Source organism: Pundamilia nyererei, unplaced genomic scaffold, assembly GCF_000239375.1.
Source record: "Pundamilia nyererei isolate P.nyererei 1_Seehausen unplaced genomic scaffold, PunNye1.0 scaffold00053, whole genome shotgun sequence".
Taxonomy (NCBI): domain Eukaryota; kingdom Metazoa; phylum Chordata; class Actinopteri; order Cichliformes; family Cichlidae; genus Pundamilia; species Pundamilia nyererei.
In genome coordinates this window covers 38,766-56,041 of record NW_005187454.1, presented here as the reverse complement: position 1 = coordinate 56,041, position 17,276 = coordinate 38,766, and the positions used below count along the sequence as shown (strand labels likewise).

The following is a 17,276-nucleotide window of genomic DNA, read 5'->3' as shown; positions in this document are numbered from 1 at the left end:
TTTTTTTTTTTTTTTAAAGATTAGATGTGCGACTTATAAAATAAATCCATCCTCGGGATGACCCCCCCCCCCCAAAAAAATAAACAGACAAACAAAAAAACCGACCAAACAAACTCCAATAGGGTCTTGTAATTTGTTATCACAGATGAGCACATTTTTTGATGCCCCTGATTTAGTATTTGGTGGAACAATACCAAAGATGTTCATCACTGCACACAGACGCATTTCTGAAACCCGACCTACATTTAAGTAAAGGCAAGGCGACTTAGACAGCAAGTGAGCCCACCGGTTTGCAAAGGACTTTGATATTTCAACATGGCAGGTAGAAGATGGCACGTCAACAAAAAAAGGACCAACTAGAACAGAAAGATACGAATATTCCATCTCTGCACTTGTCTCTCAGATGACAACTGCATTTCCATTAACCGTGACCGTGTTTGATTTCTAGTTAGTTCTATTTAATCAAATTCTCAGCAGTACCATTTCCAATTTGAAAGTAACATGTCTGGCCAGATGCTGAGCAGGAGTGTATTCTTTCTACGCCCCGTACAAAGCAATGCTTTTTAGTTTACAAAAACCGTCCCGGACCAAACACTCCTGAGCATCCTTTTAATGCCGAAATGTTTTTGTTTTTTTTTCTCCCCAGCCTTTGAAGGACTGGTGTGGAAATGGCTAACACTGTTCAAAAGGGTCAGCAGAGGTGGATGCAAACAAATTCACAGAGAAGCGCACAGCATACACTTCCTGCATCTCCCCCCCCCCAATTCTTACAGCATCTGCGTCGTCTTGCAGTGGGTCTTCCAAAAGTTATTGTCTTCTTTGTGTACTTCCTTGTCCAGCCCTCTCCTGTGTGTATGTTTTACCTGTGCTGCTGTTACCACGCCTCCCCCCCTCATTCTCCTCCTCCCTTCCTTCACAGTCCCGTGTCCGTCTCGTTAGTAGATAGTTTTAGCTCACAGCCGGCAGAGGCAGAACAGTGTTGGGATGAACACCCCAAACGCAACGAGGATGGGAAACATTAGGCTGCTGTTGTCAGCTGCGTATGGGTTTGGTGTTCGGGGGCCTGACTGGACCCTGTGATGGGTACCTTTTGGGGGCTTTTTCTTCCCACCTTCCTCGCCTACTTCACCCTCATCATCGTCGTCATCATCGTCCTCAGGCTTCTCTAAGCCAGGGTGAGGTTGAAGCTTTGGTACATCTTAAAAGATGTAGAACAAAAGTCAGGGAGAGCTCGCTGGTCCCAGAAAGTCAAAATGCTTTAGTCAACACACTTCACTGTAAAGTGCTGAACAAGTGTTTAACAATCTCAGCACTCACCTTCTAATGTCCCCTTCATCACGTAGAGAGCGCAGATCTTGGGGTTGTCATAATAACCCTGAAACAGCAGATTCAACAGAGTCAAATGTAAGCAAAACGTGTATCCACATATACTTTCAAAGCTCCCATTTAGTTGTTTGAGTTTCCATATTTGTTTCTTGACTTCCCATTCAGTTTGTAGTGTACATTTAATCCCATTTTGTGTCCAAATGCAGTTCAACTGATTCAGGGAAGGAAATCTTTTTAGACAGAAAAAAATGCAACGAGTGCCAGTGGTCCACAAAAATAATGGAAGAAAGAGGTCACTGCAGAAACTTTCCCAAGTATGCCACTTTATACATTTAGCATACAGTTGCATGCCCTACAAACAGGCTACCTGCTGTCATTCAGAGTTTTAAAAGGAATCATAAAGCTGTATTTTTTTTTTCCTATGGCTGCAGCTCATTGATCAACATTTATTAGTATAAACTGAAAAGTGTAATAATTATGATGCATGTGTGCGAAAATAAATGGTGACTAGACAATTTCAATTTGGAGTCATTCAGTGAAACTAGTTAAACACATTTGAAATGAGAACACTACATAGAATATTTGTACAGTAACAGAACCCATGACTTAATTTTGGTCATGTTGCCACGTCACCCCAAAACACTGGAGATACTTAACAAAATAAGAATTATTAACTTCTGATAAGGAAATAAATAGCAGGTCACATCAATGAATTAAAATAAATCTCAAAAAGAAAAAACCAACAACAATAAAAACTTACTTGACCTAATTAAGTAGACACACACACACACACACACACACACCATTTTCAGAGGCACTTATTGGGAACCTCACTGATAACATCAACTCCACTATTAACAGGAGCATGAAAGAGATTCAAGATATAAAAATATGGTACAAGATGCACGATCTAAACTATTCTAAAGACAATTAGGTTGAAAAGCTTCAAGACACTATGGGGGATAAATGATACCAAGGAAGGCAACAAGGTTTGTGAGTCAGCTGAGACAAGGGCATGCCTCAAAACACAGGGTTCAAGCACTGATGAAATTATTATTATTTTTTAATCATTACATTAGCATTACATTGTTTAAAGGAAAATAAGATGTTACAATGTTAACCAATCCAACCATTTTGACACCCCCAACTTTCGCAGACATTACCCACAAAACTCTGACCACCTGTGTCGATATGAAAATAGATGCAAGTAAACATCCAATAAATTCACAGGCAGCGCGGTTGTCCTCTATTGTGCATGCTCTACTCAGACAACACCCTGGCCTGAACTAGCAGTGAGAGTTCTGTTTTGCGCTGAATGTTAGAAAGGACAGCTTCAGATAATATCTTGATGTGATTCTCCTGATATTTACCAAAGCTCGTGTGTCAAGATGATCCAGAAATGAATAAACGCAAAATCACTGAAACGAATGTGAAACAGCACGCTACATCTGTGACATGAAAACAGACTGTTCAGAAAGAATGAAAACCACAGATGTGCCACACTCTTAGTAATCCTGTCCTTCCTCCGCTACTAATTTGAATTCACCACCTGCAAGCATCAAAGCAAGTGATGTACACCAGGTTTAATTTTTAGCTTATTTATAACAATTCATAATCTAACAGGTAGTTGTAGTGATATCAGGGAGGAAAAAAAACAAAACATCATTTAATTTATTTATTTGTTTTTTTTAAGAAGCATGGTAGGGTCTGGGCTTTAGGCTTTTTTCTTCAGAGGCTTTTGAGTTTAACAGGTTCTGTGACTCCACCCATAAACAGCAAAAACAGCATCTGCTGTGCCAGTTATTTTCTTCAGTTCCTTGACAATAATAGTAGGAACAGAAAAAAAAAAATGCCACATCAAGTTCACTCTCCCCTAAGAGCCAATAAGATACTGGATGGTTATCAGTCAGTTTCACAGCCCACACACCAACTGGCTATCAAGAGACACTTTCACAAAGGGAGTTCATTATGCAAAGCTTTGTGTGTGTCAGGGGTAATGGCACCCATGACACACAAGTAGTTATGCTCATATCTAGATCAAACTGCATTTGAGTTATATTAATATAAAGTGAGTACTACCTTTTCTCCCAACCTCTGACTATTACACATAGCTGCTTGTTGCCATCTTACAATGCTAAAACACTATTAAAGATATAGAAAATAAGAATTAAACACTTAGTTCATCGCTGTTTTTGGACATGTTGGGTTTAAAAAAAAGAAAAATAAAGAAAAGTGTTTTAAGCTCAACAATTGACAAATACTTCCAAATACAGCACTCTTATGTAAATGGCCTGCATTACACATTCATGCACTGGTGATGGCAAGCTACATTGTAGCCACAGCTGCCAGGGGGGCCCTTTGACCACCAGTTGCAGACATGGGGTTGCCCAAGGATATTTAGCATGCAGCCAGGAGGCAGCCTGGGATCGAACCACTGACCTTCTGATTAGTGGCTGACCTGCTCTGCCACCTGAGCTACAGCCCCACCCCACACAGTATGTAAACCGTGTGTAAAAATAGCCAAGCTCAGATAATTCAACAAATTAGAACTCACCTTTACAAACTCCACAGTGAGCTTGCCATTGAAAGTGGACACCTCTCCCTGCACGCTCAGCTTGCCCCGTCTAATAGAGAAGGGCACGATCTCATCATGAGCAGTACTGTGTCCTACTCGATCAAATATATCCAGGTCCTTCACCACCACGTGGCCATTTAGACGAACATCAAACACCTGGAAAAACATTCCTGAATCAGTAATGATTAACACCTCATTCTTGTACTGTCACTCACAGACACGTTTAACAGGAAACATTAACAACTCATAAAGTAAAAGAAAATGTGGATTAAAGGTGAGGTTATGATGTTCCTTTTACACAGTGGTCATGAGATGGGAAATATACTGGGCCATAACCAATTTAAATGCAACAAAAAATGTTTTTATATAAAAATGCTTCCTGTCCCTTTATTCATTATTCTCACTAAATTAACTTCTTATTAATTAGCAAATCATACCATGAACAGCCTTTTGAAACTGCCTTACCTTTTGCTGTGACTGAGCAAAGTAAACTTCTGCATACTTCATAACCAGTATATACTCTCCTTCTTCACGAATGGGGACGTCATATCCAAAGCTGTCTTCATTGTAGCGCTCTGTCTGGTACAAAATCTGGTCCTCCTGATTGGACCGTAGTATTGGCAGACGCATCCCATAATTAGAGGCTACAAACGGACAACATCATCAGGCTCGGTATGCAATCAGAAGACAAGATCTGCCTAACAGCAAAAGTACTAGAAATGTGCTGCTTTAGTTGACTTGCAGCATATTGCAAAACCCCACAGACCTTCTCTACATTTGATGACATAACAGCACCGTGCGTCAAAAAAGTAACCAACCATGCTGCGTTTTCACCAAGGTTCAATAAGTTTGCCTCAAAAATGGAACCAAAAACTGTTCTCCAGTCACGCTGATCACATCACTACCTGCTTCCTCTACATATTGAGTGGGGCGGGGCTGTAGCCCTCTATGCTGACTCCTCATAAGTTTGGAGCTACTTGCGGAAGCCAGAACACGCAGGGGTTTCTGCAGGAAATGCCAATTTTACCTCCGTGGAGCACCTACCTTCACAATGTCACTCTCACTAGAACATCAGAGGTGAAGCCTAGCGAAGACAGGCACGCATCTTAACAGTTAATCACGTTCACTCACCTTTACCAAGTTTCCCTTCCAGTGGGTCCTTTTTGTAGTGAATACCGTGCACATCTACATGCGCGTCGCCCCCGGCATTTACAGCCCAGATAACCCGTTCAGAGAGGCTGGGCCCCCCACCATCTGCCCAGGACTGCTCGGACAGCAGCGACAGCACCGCTGCGACCAGCCCGGCGACGAGCTGCGCCGTGACCCGCTGCATTACCTCACACCGCCTGCTCCTGGACACACAGACAGATATTCAGCGTCGGTATTTCCCCGCATGCGGCATGTAACATTAACTGTACCACATTAGCCAGTGTCAGGAGCTAGCAAGCTCGTCTTGGTGACATGAAACATGATATCTTTAAGTTAGCCAGTATGCTAACAGTACCGGCAGTGGCATTTTGCACATACACACGGAAAATGTCAGTCCAGTCATAAACAATTATTGTAATTTCACGGTGACAAAGTCACGACATATCACCTCTGTATTCATTGGCCAAAGAATAAAAGACGACGAGAAATTAGCAGTGAATAACGTTGATTATTTAGCTAGGCTAGCTTGCTAGCTAACCTACCTGTCTAACCAGAAATTCTTGGTGAATGAGAGCCCGGCAAATCTTACCTTCCCCTGCCACAAATATCTCCAACCTGGATTTTTCCAAAGTATAGGCGTGTCTCTGCTTGCCCTGTGAAGCTGAGTGCCTACAACCTACACTGTGCGATAACTTCACCTAGTGCAGATATTGTTAGTTGCTGCTGACTACAGCCTCCTACACTGACTTTCATTCAATGTGTGCATCCAAATGAACATTTGCTCTGCTGCTAGCTGCAGCTGCTGGCAGTTTGCGGAGGGCGGAGCAACGCTACCTAACTACACTTCAAATGACTGACAAGTACTTCGTCCAATCACTTTACTCCGCCGCTTAAAGGTTTCCCGGACCATCAAACACATTTTGTATAACACAAACCAATCACACAATTCTTTGTTTAAACACAAAAAACACAGCTATTAATTCACTTTTAGAAGAATATGACAGAAAATTACTTTTTGAGGGCTGGAACAATTATGCACCCTTAATAGAAACAGGCAAGACTTGTCGTGCGTCTTTTTTCCACGTCAAGTGAGGGATTCCAGCTTGAAAGCCCCGAGTTTAGCCTTAAAGGCAACCTAGCGCAGAAGAGTCTTTAGAAGAGTTTTAGGAAGTGACTATGAGGCATAAAAATATTTTAAAACTTCTAAACTCTAATGAAACTATCATTGTGGACTTCACAGCGTGTGAAATGCTGTATTTTTCAATACTTGCTTAGGATTAAAGCTTTTTTTTGCCCGTCGGTTTAACCATCAGTCCCTTCAAAAAAGCCGCTCGAGGGAAGGCTGTTAAGAAATCTGACAGCTCTACTCACTCTGTCAAAACAAAGGGGAAAAATATTCAACGCTGTACTTCCAGTATTTTGTTTTTTCTTTTAAATACAATGAACTGAACTATCTAGTCATACAGCATGCAGCACGTGTTCTTTAAGAAGAAGTACCGCCCCCTGTTTTTCCGGTATGGTAGGGTCTCGGCCAATTGGGAAAGTCCAACGCAACGCGCATCCAGGAGAGCCCTCTGCGCGAACACGGGGCACCTGAGATTTGACCAGAAAGAGATGAATGAAGATAGTTGCTATGGCAACGGCCAACCGCCACGGATGACAGGTGTTTTACGACTGCCCTTTTCCCTTTTTAACTTGCTAAATATCCTTTCTTCTTAAAATAAAGCCTAATAAAAAGAAATAGTTTAGTGCAGCTGTTTCTCTGTTTGAACCAGTACTGACTGTAGTGTTACGGCGGCACACGCCTACAGAGACCTAGTGTTTCCACGAAGTACATTGGCTTGTTGCTGCTTTACAGACATTTAGGGCTCGGCTACATCTTTTTCTCCAGAAGACAAATAACCCAGAGGCAGCACGTGATAGTGCAGCTATGTCGTGGGTGTTGCAGTGCCCGCCTCAGTGTTTGGTTGTTTGTGCATGAAAACTTCATCTTGCACTGAAAATGTAGGCAAAGCATTAAAACAGACGTGTTCTTTAACTTTGTTGGCTGCTGCACATCGTTTTGTCAGAGTACTCCGAATATGGTCAGTTTCAGAATAGTCTTACCTGGGAATTTTAATAAAGAGATTATAAAAGCAAATGTATGTATGTTTGTTTTATGGAAAATTATTAATTTGCATGTAATTGTCAAACATATTCTCAATAACGAAACTGATAAAAGTTCACACAGGAAGAAGGCACAGTTAACCTCACCCACCTTCACCCACCACTCCTTGCATCCTCACTGTTACACCAGAGCATACCTCCAGTTCTCCAGGCTCTGTTGCACCTGTCCCCTCCTCTCACTACAGATCACAATGTCGTCTGCAAACATCATAGTCATAAAGACTGCTGCCTGACCTCATCTATCAGCCTGTCCATCACCACTGCAAACAAAAAGGGGCTCCCTGATTGATCCCTGATGTAATCCCACCCCCTTCTTGAACCTTTCTGTCACACCTACCGCACACCTCACCATTGCCTCACTCTGCTACTCCTCACTTCCTCATGCAAGTACCACAGTTCCTCTCTTAGTACCCTGTCATATGCTTTTTCTAGAACCGTAGATGACATTTGATGATTGTACAATAATATCAAAACATACCCAGCTAGCAGACTCACAGACATGCCCAGTACAGTATAACAGTCTTGAGCTACCTCTTTGGTTTTAAGCAAGCCTTATTGGAAACACCTTCCGTTTTTAGCATGAAAATGATCCCCAAAACACTGTCAATGCACTAAAAGCATGTCTAGATAGAAAAACACACAATGTTACATTATCAGTCATGGATTAGGCCTCCCCAGAGCCTGGACCTCAACGTTACAGAAACATCTTGAATGGAACAAAAGGCAGAAACATCCAAAGAAGAGCATTGAATGTCCTCATTCCTGAAGACAACTTTAAGAAATTACAAGAAAACTTGGCAGAGGGAGTTCAGGCTGTGTTAAAGAACCAAATGTTGACTTTCAAGCTCTTCAGAACTGCACAAGCTCTGTTTTTGTCTTTTATACCGACTGCATTCCCACGCATGTTTGCACTTATTTAAATAAACCGCTGCATCTGTTTGCCGCGTTCCTAGCAAAATATAAAGAAATCAGGGTTGGCTCGTGACTTTTGAATACTGCTATATGAATGACAAATATTATAAGGAGGGCGGAGATTTGTCCTCAGGACATGCAGTAACAGCAGTCTCACAATCATTCTTAAAATGAATGCATTATAGAAAAACAAACAAAAGGTCCACACTGAAATAATCTGTTGTCATGTTTTCATTTTGATCGAAATATCAAACTAAAGACAGCAACACATTTTCCTTGGCAACATCACCACAATAAAAGGGGCTCAAATGTAAACACCTTTTATTCTTCTACAGTTAACTTGGCGGCTATTTTGTTTACTTTGTTAGACAGGAATGCAAATGTGCATACTGAATGTAATAAATGTCTTTGGCATGCATAGAATTTTCTTTTGACAGCACTGACGTGTGGAGCATTACCACAAATACAATCATTGAGACACCGACAGACAGTACATTTACAACGTTATCACATCCACTGTAAATACGCTTCATATACGTTATTTCTACTGTGTAATCCCAGACAGGGCAAGGTGTTTCTTAAAAGAGAAAAACAATCTTGACATTGGCAGGATAGTGTCAGTTTGGCTCCACGGATCTAGAAGCTGTGCATCTTGTTCTTCTATAAATATTTCATCTGTCCTTCATCCCAGACAAGTGAATAACATACATGAAAAGTATTTATATTCAGCAGCTCATTATCATCAGTCTACTGAACTGCATGTCACACAGTGGTGCATTTTATCAGACTTTAACTGGCACAGTGAAAAACCACAGATGGTCACACAGTTAGGATACACAGTTAGGATATTGCCACCACATGGTTTCCTCGGTGGAGCACCAATGTCACACAAAGGTCGTTCTGGTTACAGTTTCTAATATAACACATACTGGGTGAATATATAGTGGAATTTTCAACAGTACAGTGACCTTTAACATCTTTTCTACAAACATTCGGCCTCTCATTCTGACGCTGTTGTACATCAAAGGTGACATTTTGTGAGACGCGTAATTAGACCACGTAAAGACTAAGACACCAGCGATTTATCCACAGAGGAAGTTATTAGTGTTAATTAAAGTGCAAAAAAAAAAACAACCCAAACATAAAGTAGGTAATCATCAGCTAGGCTACAGCGAATTCTGCCTCAGTTGAACTGGAGACTTTTCAGGAAGAACACTTATTGACTGAAAGCGTGAGGTGACGCCTTCACTCCGTAACATTCAAAGTAGTTTTATTTTCCAGTGTCATTCAGAGTTGGATGGCTCAGAAGTTCTCAGTATGTCGTCTTGTTGTAGTTAGTCTAGTGTAGAGAAGGACGTAGCTTCACATTCAGGACCGATCATTTTAATGATCTCAGCGAGACATCATCCGTACAAACTCTGAAAGGAGAGAAGAAAGAGCACGAAACTGCAACTGCAGCTCAGCCACACTCTACGCTACACCTTAAACAGGTTGTCTGAAAAGGACGTTTTACCTTCAAAGTCGACAAGTCCGTCCCCATTCAAGTCCACATCCCTTAGGATGTCTTCTACTTCCTTCAGACCAACCTGAAAAACCAAAACCAAACAGGATGGTAGCAGTGAGTAAAGCACGACAAAAAACGTCTATTTCATTAACGATAACTCTCTTTTCTCGCTCTGAGCTGAACCTTACTTGTTGTCCCAACAGTTTTCTCATTGCGTCTCTGAGCTCCGACGTGCTTATGGCACCATCTCCATTAGTGTCGAACTGAAAACAACAAGCCGAGGTTCAGTATTGAAAACAGAAAAGTAGCTAATGAAACCACTTGAATCCAGACAGTCTCACCTCCCTAAACGCGTCTTTTAGCTCCTTTATTCCAATCATGTCCGCAGTTTCGGCGAGGAGTTTTGGGCCCATCAGCTCTACGAAATCCTCAAAATCAACATGACCTCCCACTTAAAAAAGAGAGAGGATTTGGTACAAATTTCAAACCTCAAAAGACACAGAGGATATGGTTATATGTGTGATGTGTATAGATGACTGCTTGTCCTTACAGTTCATGTTGATCTGTTGGCTTAGTTCTATCAGCTCCATTTCAGTTGGCATGTATCCCATGGTCCTCATGCAGTTTCCGAGATCTTTGCAGCTGATGAAACCGTCCTTGTCTTTGTCAAACTCTTTGAAAGCATCTCGGAGCTCTGTTATAAAAATAGTAACAGAAATCGTATTAGTAATTGAATTATATTGATCCCTAGATGGTATATATAAAAGATGGCTGTAGCTGTACAAGTATAGAGCAAGTGGAAGGGCAAAATTGCCTTAATTATCCATTCTTACAAATGACCAGAACGGGGTGACTAATTTGATTGCACTTGATTTATGACCCCAGTAAACATGTTCCTTTTTTCAAAAATCCTAGTTTTGGGTCTCATTTATTACACCAGGATGTTCATTTAGTAAATTGTTGTCTCATTAGAAATTACATAGCTAATAAATCAAAGTATGATGTGGCGTATCCTTGTTTTTGCTCAAAAACACCAGTCGCTCCTCACATATGGTTCAAAAAAGCAAAAAGTAATAATAGTCAAAATATTGAACTCAGAGCATGAATACAGTTCACCCTGCCATCCTCAGAATCAGGTTAAAGTTCTGCCAAAACGAAGAAGAAGCGAACATGATCCAGAACACATCTCTCTACTTTTAGCTACAACTCATTTACACTGACTGAGGCAAAGTATGAGACAAATCAAAATTTATAATCCTTTTTGGAAAACATGGATGCTGCATAGTCTGGACTGAAGAAGTCGGGGACCATCCAGCTTGTTATCAGCACCCAGTTTAAAAGCCTGCATCTCTGACGTATGCAGGAGCCTATAGAATTTGCAACTTGCACACCTGGAAGCGCACTGTCAATGCTGAAAGGTATATATGAGTTTTAGATCAGCAAATGGTCCAGGCATCGTCTGAATGGGATGACCTCACATATTTAAAAAATATTGGAAACATTGCAAAAGGGAAAATATGACGAAGAAGAGCCAGGACTGTTGAGCAGCTAGAATCACATATCAGACAAGAATGGGACAACATTCCTTTCCCAAAGGTCCAGCAGCTGGTCTCCTCACTTCGCAGACATTTACAGAGTGTTGTTAAAAGTAGAGGGGATGCGACATAGTGGTAAACATGGCATTGTCCCAACTTTTTTGAGATGTGTTGCTGCTATTAAATTTAAAATGAGTTCATATTTTTTCTTAAAATGATCCATTTCCTCAGTTTAAACATTTGACATGTTTTCCATGTTCTGTTGTGAATATAATATTTGTTTATTAGATGTGCATTTTGTTTTTATTTACATTTTTGCACAGCAGACCGGGGTTGTAGCATCTGTGCATTGATCTGTACTCTAGCCCTTTCATTTGCACGTTGTTTCCATTTACAAATCCTGGTATTTTTAGACTTATGTTATGAAGGATTTGAATAATTTGTTTCATCTTTTCACTCTCTGTTTTGTTTATCTTAATGGCCTCAGCAAAGAAAGAAAGTGACAGCATTAAGTAAAGGGAAACTTACCATCCATCTCTTCTGGCCTCAGCTCTCTGTCCTGTTGAGAAAAAACAGCACAAAATCAAAATTAAAATCCGCGAAGAAAACATTCATCATCATCATCATATCAAATATTCTTCTGCATATGTGCTCTATGTAGACATACTGATGACAATGCTGTGACTTGAGTGACGCCTGACTCTAAATCAGCAGTATTTTCCATAACAGTCCGCAGACGCCAAGTAAACTTCAGCTAAAGTAAAGATGTAAGAGCAGATTGGAAACGATCTCATGTCGTGATGACCAAACTTCTGGCATAAATAGGCCAATTTACATAAAGCATAGCTGGGAATAAAGACTCTGGAGATCATAGAAGAATGTGACTGTTTCTATTTTTTTCCTGCTTGCTTACAATGGCTTACAATGGCTTACAATAAGTGCAACCTTTAAAGGACAGAGAAAGAGGCAGACATGTCCCAGAGTCCTCAGGGGTTAACAGCAGGAGTCGTGTGAAGTCTAAACACAACACTGAGGGCTGACATTGGGCCCGAAGAGCTCTCAGATGGGAAAAAACTGACATAGAAAACAAAGAAGAAATATGAGCCCAGAGGACCAGCCAACCCAACATGAATGCACGTGCAGTCCACGAGCAAAGCCTGTGTCAATCAGTCACTGCTAATACATCAACCATTATCGGTTATCCAGTATACTTATGCTACAGAAAAAGCTGGACTTCTTTGCAGCGCAACACATCAGAGCAAAACGTTTCAAAGACGCTTGTTTGTTTTATGCAAATCACATTTAAGGCAATAAAAACTTTTTGCCTTTCTTGCCAAGAGATAAATTACAATGACATCATTCTCATGTCTGTGTGATAAATATGTTGACTCAGGGGGGAAACAGCTAGCCTCAATCTGTCTGAAAGTAGCAAAATCCACCTATCACCCTCTAAAACTCACAAACTAACATATCACACCCTTTTCTTTACAGTGTGTTGAAGTGCACTTGCTGCTCTAGCAATAGTATAGCAAATAACCTCTCTAAAAGGGGACCTATTATGTTTATTCCAGCTCTATATGTTTGTTGGACTCAGCTGGAGTGGTTGTGAATAATTCAGTTAAAAAAAAACCTTGTTTATCTCAGAAAAAGAGTTTTTACAGCAGTCTGAAGCCTGAGGTTTTAGCCACAAGGATTACTTCTACACACACCGTTCAACACCTTGTTAACACAGACATCTAATCAGCCAACCACAAGGTTGTTTGTACCAGAGGTTGATCTGGGTATTTTAGAAACAGCTGATCTGCTGGGATTTTCCCCACACAACTGTGTTTTATGTGGTTCGCTTTATAGATACTGGTCTGAAAAAGAGAAAATATGCAGTAAGCAGTAGTTCTCTGGATGAAAACACCTTATTGATTACACAGGTCAGAGGAGAATCGCCAGACTGCTTCAAGCTGATAGGAAGGCGACAAAAACTCAAATAAAAACTTGTTATAATCAAGCTATGCAGAAGAGCATCTCTGAATGCACATGTAGAAGACCACACTGGGGGCCACTCGGGTCAGCTTAGAACAGGAAACTGAGGGTACAGTTTACACAGACTCACCAAAATTGTGCAATAGAAGACTGGAAAAACCGTGCCTGACATGATGGGCCATGATTTCTGCTGTGAAATTTAGATAGCAAGATCAGAATTTGGCCTAAACAACATGGATGAAAGCATGGATCCATCCTACGTTGTATTAAAGGTTCAGGCTGGTGGTGTAATGGTGTAAGGAATTTGAATATATTAATGTATTTTCTTGGCTCACTTTTGGGTCTTTTGGGACCAAATGAGCATATAATCACCACAGTCTACCTGAGTATTGCACATTGTGCCCATTTTCTGATGGCTGCTTCCAGCAGGTAACACACCATACCAAAAAGCTCAAATCATGTCAAACTGGTTTATTGAACATGAACATGAGTTTACTGTAGTCAGATAGCCTCCTCAGACACCAGATATCAATCCATAAGAGCACTATTAGGATGTGGAGAAACAGGAGACTCTCATCACGGATGTGCGACTGACAAATCTTCAGCAACTGTGTGATGTTCTCATCTTAATATGGATCAAAATCTCTGACTTCCCCACACCTTGATGAATCTGTGCCATAAAGAATTAAATCAGTTCTGACTCAAAAGTGAGTCCAACTTGAACTAGCAATGTCTACACTACATATACACATTATCCATCTATTTTCTTCTGCTCATCAAATTCAGAGTTGTAGGGGCTGAGGCTCATCCCAGCTGTCACAGGGCAAGAGGCAGGATACACCCTAACCCTGGACGGATTGGCAGACTGCTGCAAGAATAACACATAGAGATAAACAACCAATTACATCTACAGTCACTTTAGAATCAACAATTAACTGAACCTCATTCATGCTTTTGGACTGTGGGAGAAAGCTAGAGTACCTAGAGAAAATATACAAACTCCACACAAAAAGACCCCAAGCTGGATTCAAACCCACAACCCTCTTTTTATGAGGTAACAGCGCCAGCCACCATGCCACCTCTATACACTATGCTGCAAAAATGGAAAAGCATAATAGGTCCCCTTTAAAACCACAACATGCCCCCCCCCCCCCCCTTTTTAATACTTTTTTATATGGATCGAGTAAACAAGCTGCAGCACATTAATTAATAGAAGCTTAAGCAGTGCTGGGAGGCGTATGCTGTTATCTTTGGACAGGAACAGGCTTGATGTTTGCCCTTCTTTTTAAATCTTGGCACTAAGCTAACTAATCCAGCTCCAGCTACACATTAACCTGACAAGCGGAGCAGTATGTCAGGATGCTGCTGTAATATTTTGTGCACTCGCTGCACAAACATGCAGATTTTTGATGTTAAAGCGAGAACAAGAGAGACAGAGAAAATGTGTGTCTGCATTGCTACAGCTGGTTGTCCACGTGTGACACGTTTGGACTGTTGTTGGGTTACATGCATTGCATTTAATCTTTCTGACCTTCTTCTTCACCAGTGAATTCCAAGCTTATAGCTGAAAATGATGTACAATTAAGTTGCAGCTTCTTTAATAATTGCAGAAATGACAGCTTCTCTGACAGGAAGGAGTCATTAAAGATAATTTTTGTCCAGACTTACGTACAGCCTGCCTGCACTTTGCCATGCCTTTACTCAGGAAGACACAGGATTGTCCCAGTATGTTGCTCACGAGAACGCAGTTTTGTGTCACCGAAACAATGGAGTCCTGATAAGACCCAAGATACCCAGACTGGCCCATCTCCTCACAGGACAGCACCACTCTGACTCTCCGCTCAGCATCCTGGAGCATCTTTCCAGAGGGGTGCAGAGACACAGCAGAATGGAACAAAGATACAAGTTGAGAGGGGAATCGTGAGCTCTTATGAGAAAGTCACTATAGACCTCCTGTATACTTTGAGGGATGACACAGCTGAGCTTTGCAGAGTAGAATAATACTATCTAAGAATTATATATCAGTGCCTGTGTGTGTGTGTGTGTGGTGGTGGGGTGCAAGTGTGTATGCAATAGAAACAATGTGGAAAATATGAAGACACGACTGAAAGGTAAATACATCAATAAACCAGCATGCTGCCAACTTTCCACTCATCGTTCATAACAGTTTACTCGCCACATTTTACGGACTGGCACCTCACACCTATACAGTGTCACTGGAACAGTAAACACACACACAGAAGCAGAGAAAAGGCAAGTGAAAGCACCGGGGAAGAGGTTACACATATACTGATCACAGACAGACATCACGACATCATGTCTTCTACAGGAAAGCAGTTCTGGATGGTAACAAAGATCTGCAAGTTTCTGAAACCATCAACCTGACTTGAGTTTAACAAACTATACTCCAGAGCAAGGTTACAAAGCAGTGCAGTGCACGCACATCTGCAGAATTAAACATCAAACTCTTTCTTTTGTTTTTTCTGTGTGTGTGTGGAGGGGGTGGGAGGGGCTAAAATGAGTATGTATCTAATTAATAATTAGGTGCATGCTTCTTGCACTACCATGAGCATTTGCAATAAAATAAACAGAAACAACTGCAGAAAACTATGCACCACCTATGCAGCAGTACAGTCTGCTTCCAAGTTGCAAGTGCTACTGTAGCTTGTACAAGAGCTATGAAGGAAGCTGAGAAAGGCAGAGTGCAGCAGCACGGGCTTACCGTTCTCAGAGGCCAGTCTAAGCAGTTTCCCATACCAAAGGAAAGAAGAGGCACCGAAAAGGACCATGAGGGCCTTCTCTCCGTTAAGCTTGCACTCTGGGTTCTGAGAGGAGTGTAAACTCTGGTTTCAACAAGACCCATGAAGCCCGGGCTTCTAACCTGTTCCTACAGCCGAATGAGAAACTGTGAAGGATGCTGTTCTGGACTGTGGAGTGTAGCAAAAGCAAGACCAGCAATGATATGGAAAGAGTGAGAGAGAGTTGTGGGGGTAGGGGTAGAACATAAACGAGGGCGGGAAGTGGATGGACCAAAGAAGGAAACAGAATTATGCAAGGAAAAGAAGACATGTGAGCAATATTTCACCTGACTGTCACACTAACCAGACTACTATAAACAGCACGGACAGCTCCAAACAGATTAACAGACCTCCAAACACGAGAATAAATGAGAGAAATGGCATAAACTTTCCTACAGCAAAACACAACAAAGCATTAACAAATGTAAAGTAAACCTTTACGTCATGGGTTGCATGCACTCTGGGAAGGTTTTGGAAAATCTGTAGCAGGCAAGTTTGGAGGAACATTCTGTGGTGACCTATTTACAGCTTTGTTTTCCTCCTTGGATGAACTCTCGCTCCAGAACAGTTTGTCAATGTCCAGCCTTCAGATTGCATTTGAATTCATTTATGGCCTTTTTATATTTTATGAATTTTGATTTCTTTTTTTCTTTCTCTGCCTTCCACCCACCCACCCACACACCCACACATCATCCTTTGCCCTCTGCAGGCTAGAGGAAGGTCATGCTGACCTACAGCAGCCACATGGAAGAGACACATATAGAAAGACTGTGAGTGGCAGGAATACTGTCAACATGTAGTCCAGCCATTGCAGTGAAATGTATATCTACATGTGTAAGTGCTCATTTTCATGTGTGTTTCTCTTCTGTGCTGCAATCAGTGCAATGTAAATCCTGCTTACTTTGTATGTACTACCAGAGGCACCATGTGTTGGTATTGCTCAAACCATGCGTTACATCTCTGCCCATCATTGCTTCTCTAGCTGTCTCATCAAAGCCCCCTTTCAGGTCATGCAAATGTTTTCATAGAACTGCTCACAGACTGACTCACGGGTTATTTGTAGAAATGGCTTTTGTACTACAAAGCAATAGAAAATGTTTCTCTGGAAGCCACAAAGGTTGATCTCCATGTTCCGGTGCTGAGCTTATTTTACGACTGAGATCGGCCTATTTTGGCAACGTATGTAAATCACTCCCTGATTCATAATCTGACTAAAACCCAAACACTATAAAAGCAGCAAATAAACTCTTGGCCTTTGTGGAAGAGAAAGAAGAGGAAAATGTCCTCAGTAAACATCATTACCAGCAGTTTAAGCAGCAAGCTGGAGCTTAGTT

General features: G+C 41.4%; 2 protein-coding genes across 4 annotated transcripts in view; both read right to left on the bottom strand.

Annotated features, from left to right (window-relative positions):
- Positions 1-71: 71 nt before the first annotated feature.
- On the bottom strand, positions 72-6,687 carry mlec (malectin). 3 transcript variants are annotated; one of them, XM_005733532.2, is made up of 6 exons: positions 6,063-6,687; positions 5,033-5,253; positions 4,367-4,545; positions 3,881-4,057; positions 1,318-1,375; positions 72-1,198 (listed from the first exon to the last, which is right to left on the bottom strand). In XM_005733532.2, exons 2-6 carry the CDS (start codon positions 5,232-5,234, stop codon positions 954-956), a joined length of 861 nt encoding a protein of 286 aa, XP_005733589.1. In that variant the 5' UTR covers positions 5,235-5,253; positions 6,063-6,687; the 3' UTR covers positions 72-953. The 3 variants fall into 3 exon arrangements, with proteins under 3 accessions (XP_005733589.1, XP_005733590.1, XP_005733588.1); XM_005733533.2 differs by having other exon boundaries at positions 6,422-6,447; XM_005733531.1 differs by lacking the exon at positions 6,063-6,687 and adding an exon at positions 5,640-6,056.
- A 1,745-nt stretch (positions 6,688-8,432) lies between these two features.
- cabp1a (calcium binding protein 1a) overlaps positions 8,433-17,276 on the bottom strand; it is a 10,821-nt gene continuing 1,977 nt past the window's right edge. The window contains exons 2-7 of the mRNA XM_005733530.2: positions 11,696-11,726; positions 10,183-10,326; positions 9,974-10,083; positions 9,821-9,895; positions 9,642-9,714; positions 8,433-9,546 (exon numbers count right to left, since the gene is read on the bottom strand). Of these exons, the coding sequence (XP_005733587.1) occupies positions 9,521-9,546; positions 9,642-9,714; positions 9,821-9,895; positions 9,974-10,083; positions 10,183-10,326; positions 11,696-11,726 (459 nt within the window). The 3' untranslated portion in view covers positions 8,433-9,520. The remainder of the gene's footprint in view (positions 9,547-9,641; positions 9,715-9,820; positions 9,896-9,973; positions 10,084-10,182; positions 10,327-11,695; positions 11,727-17,276) is intronic.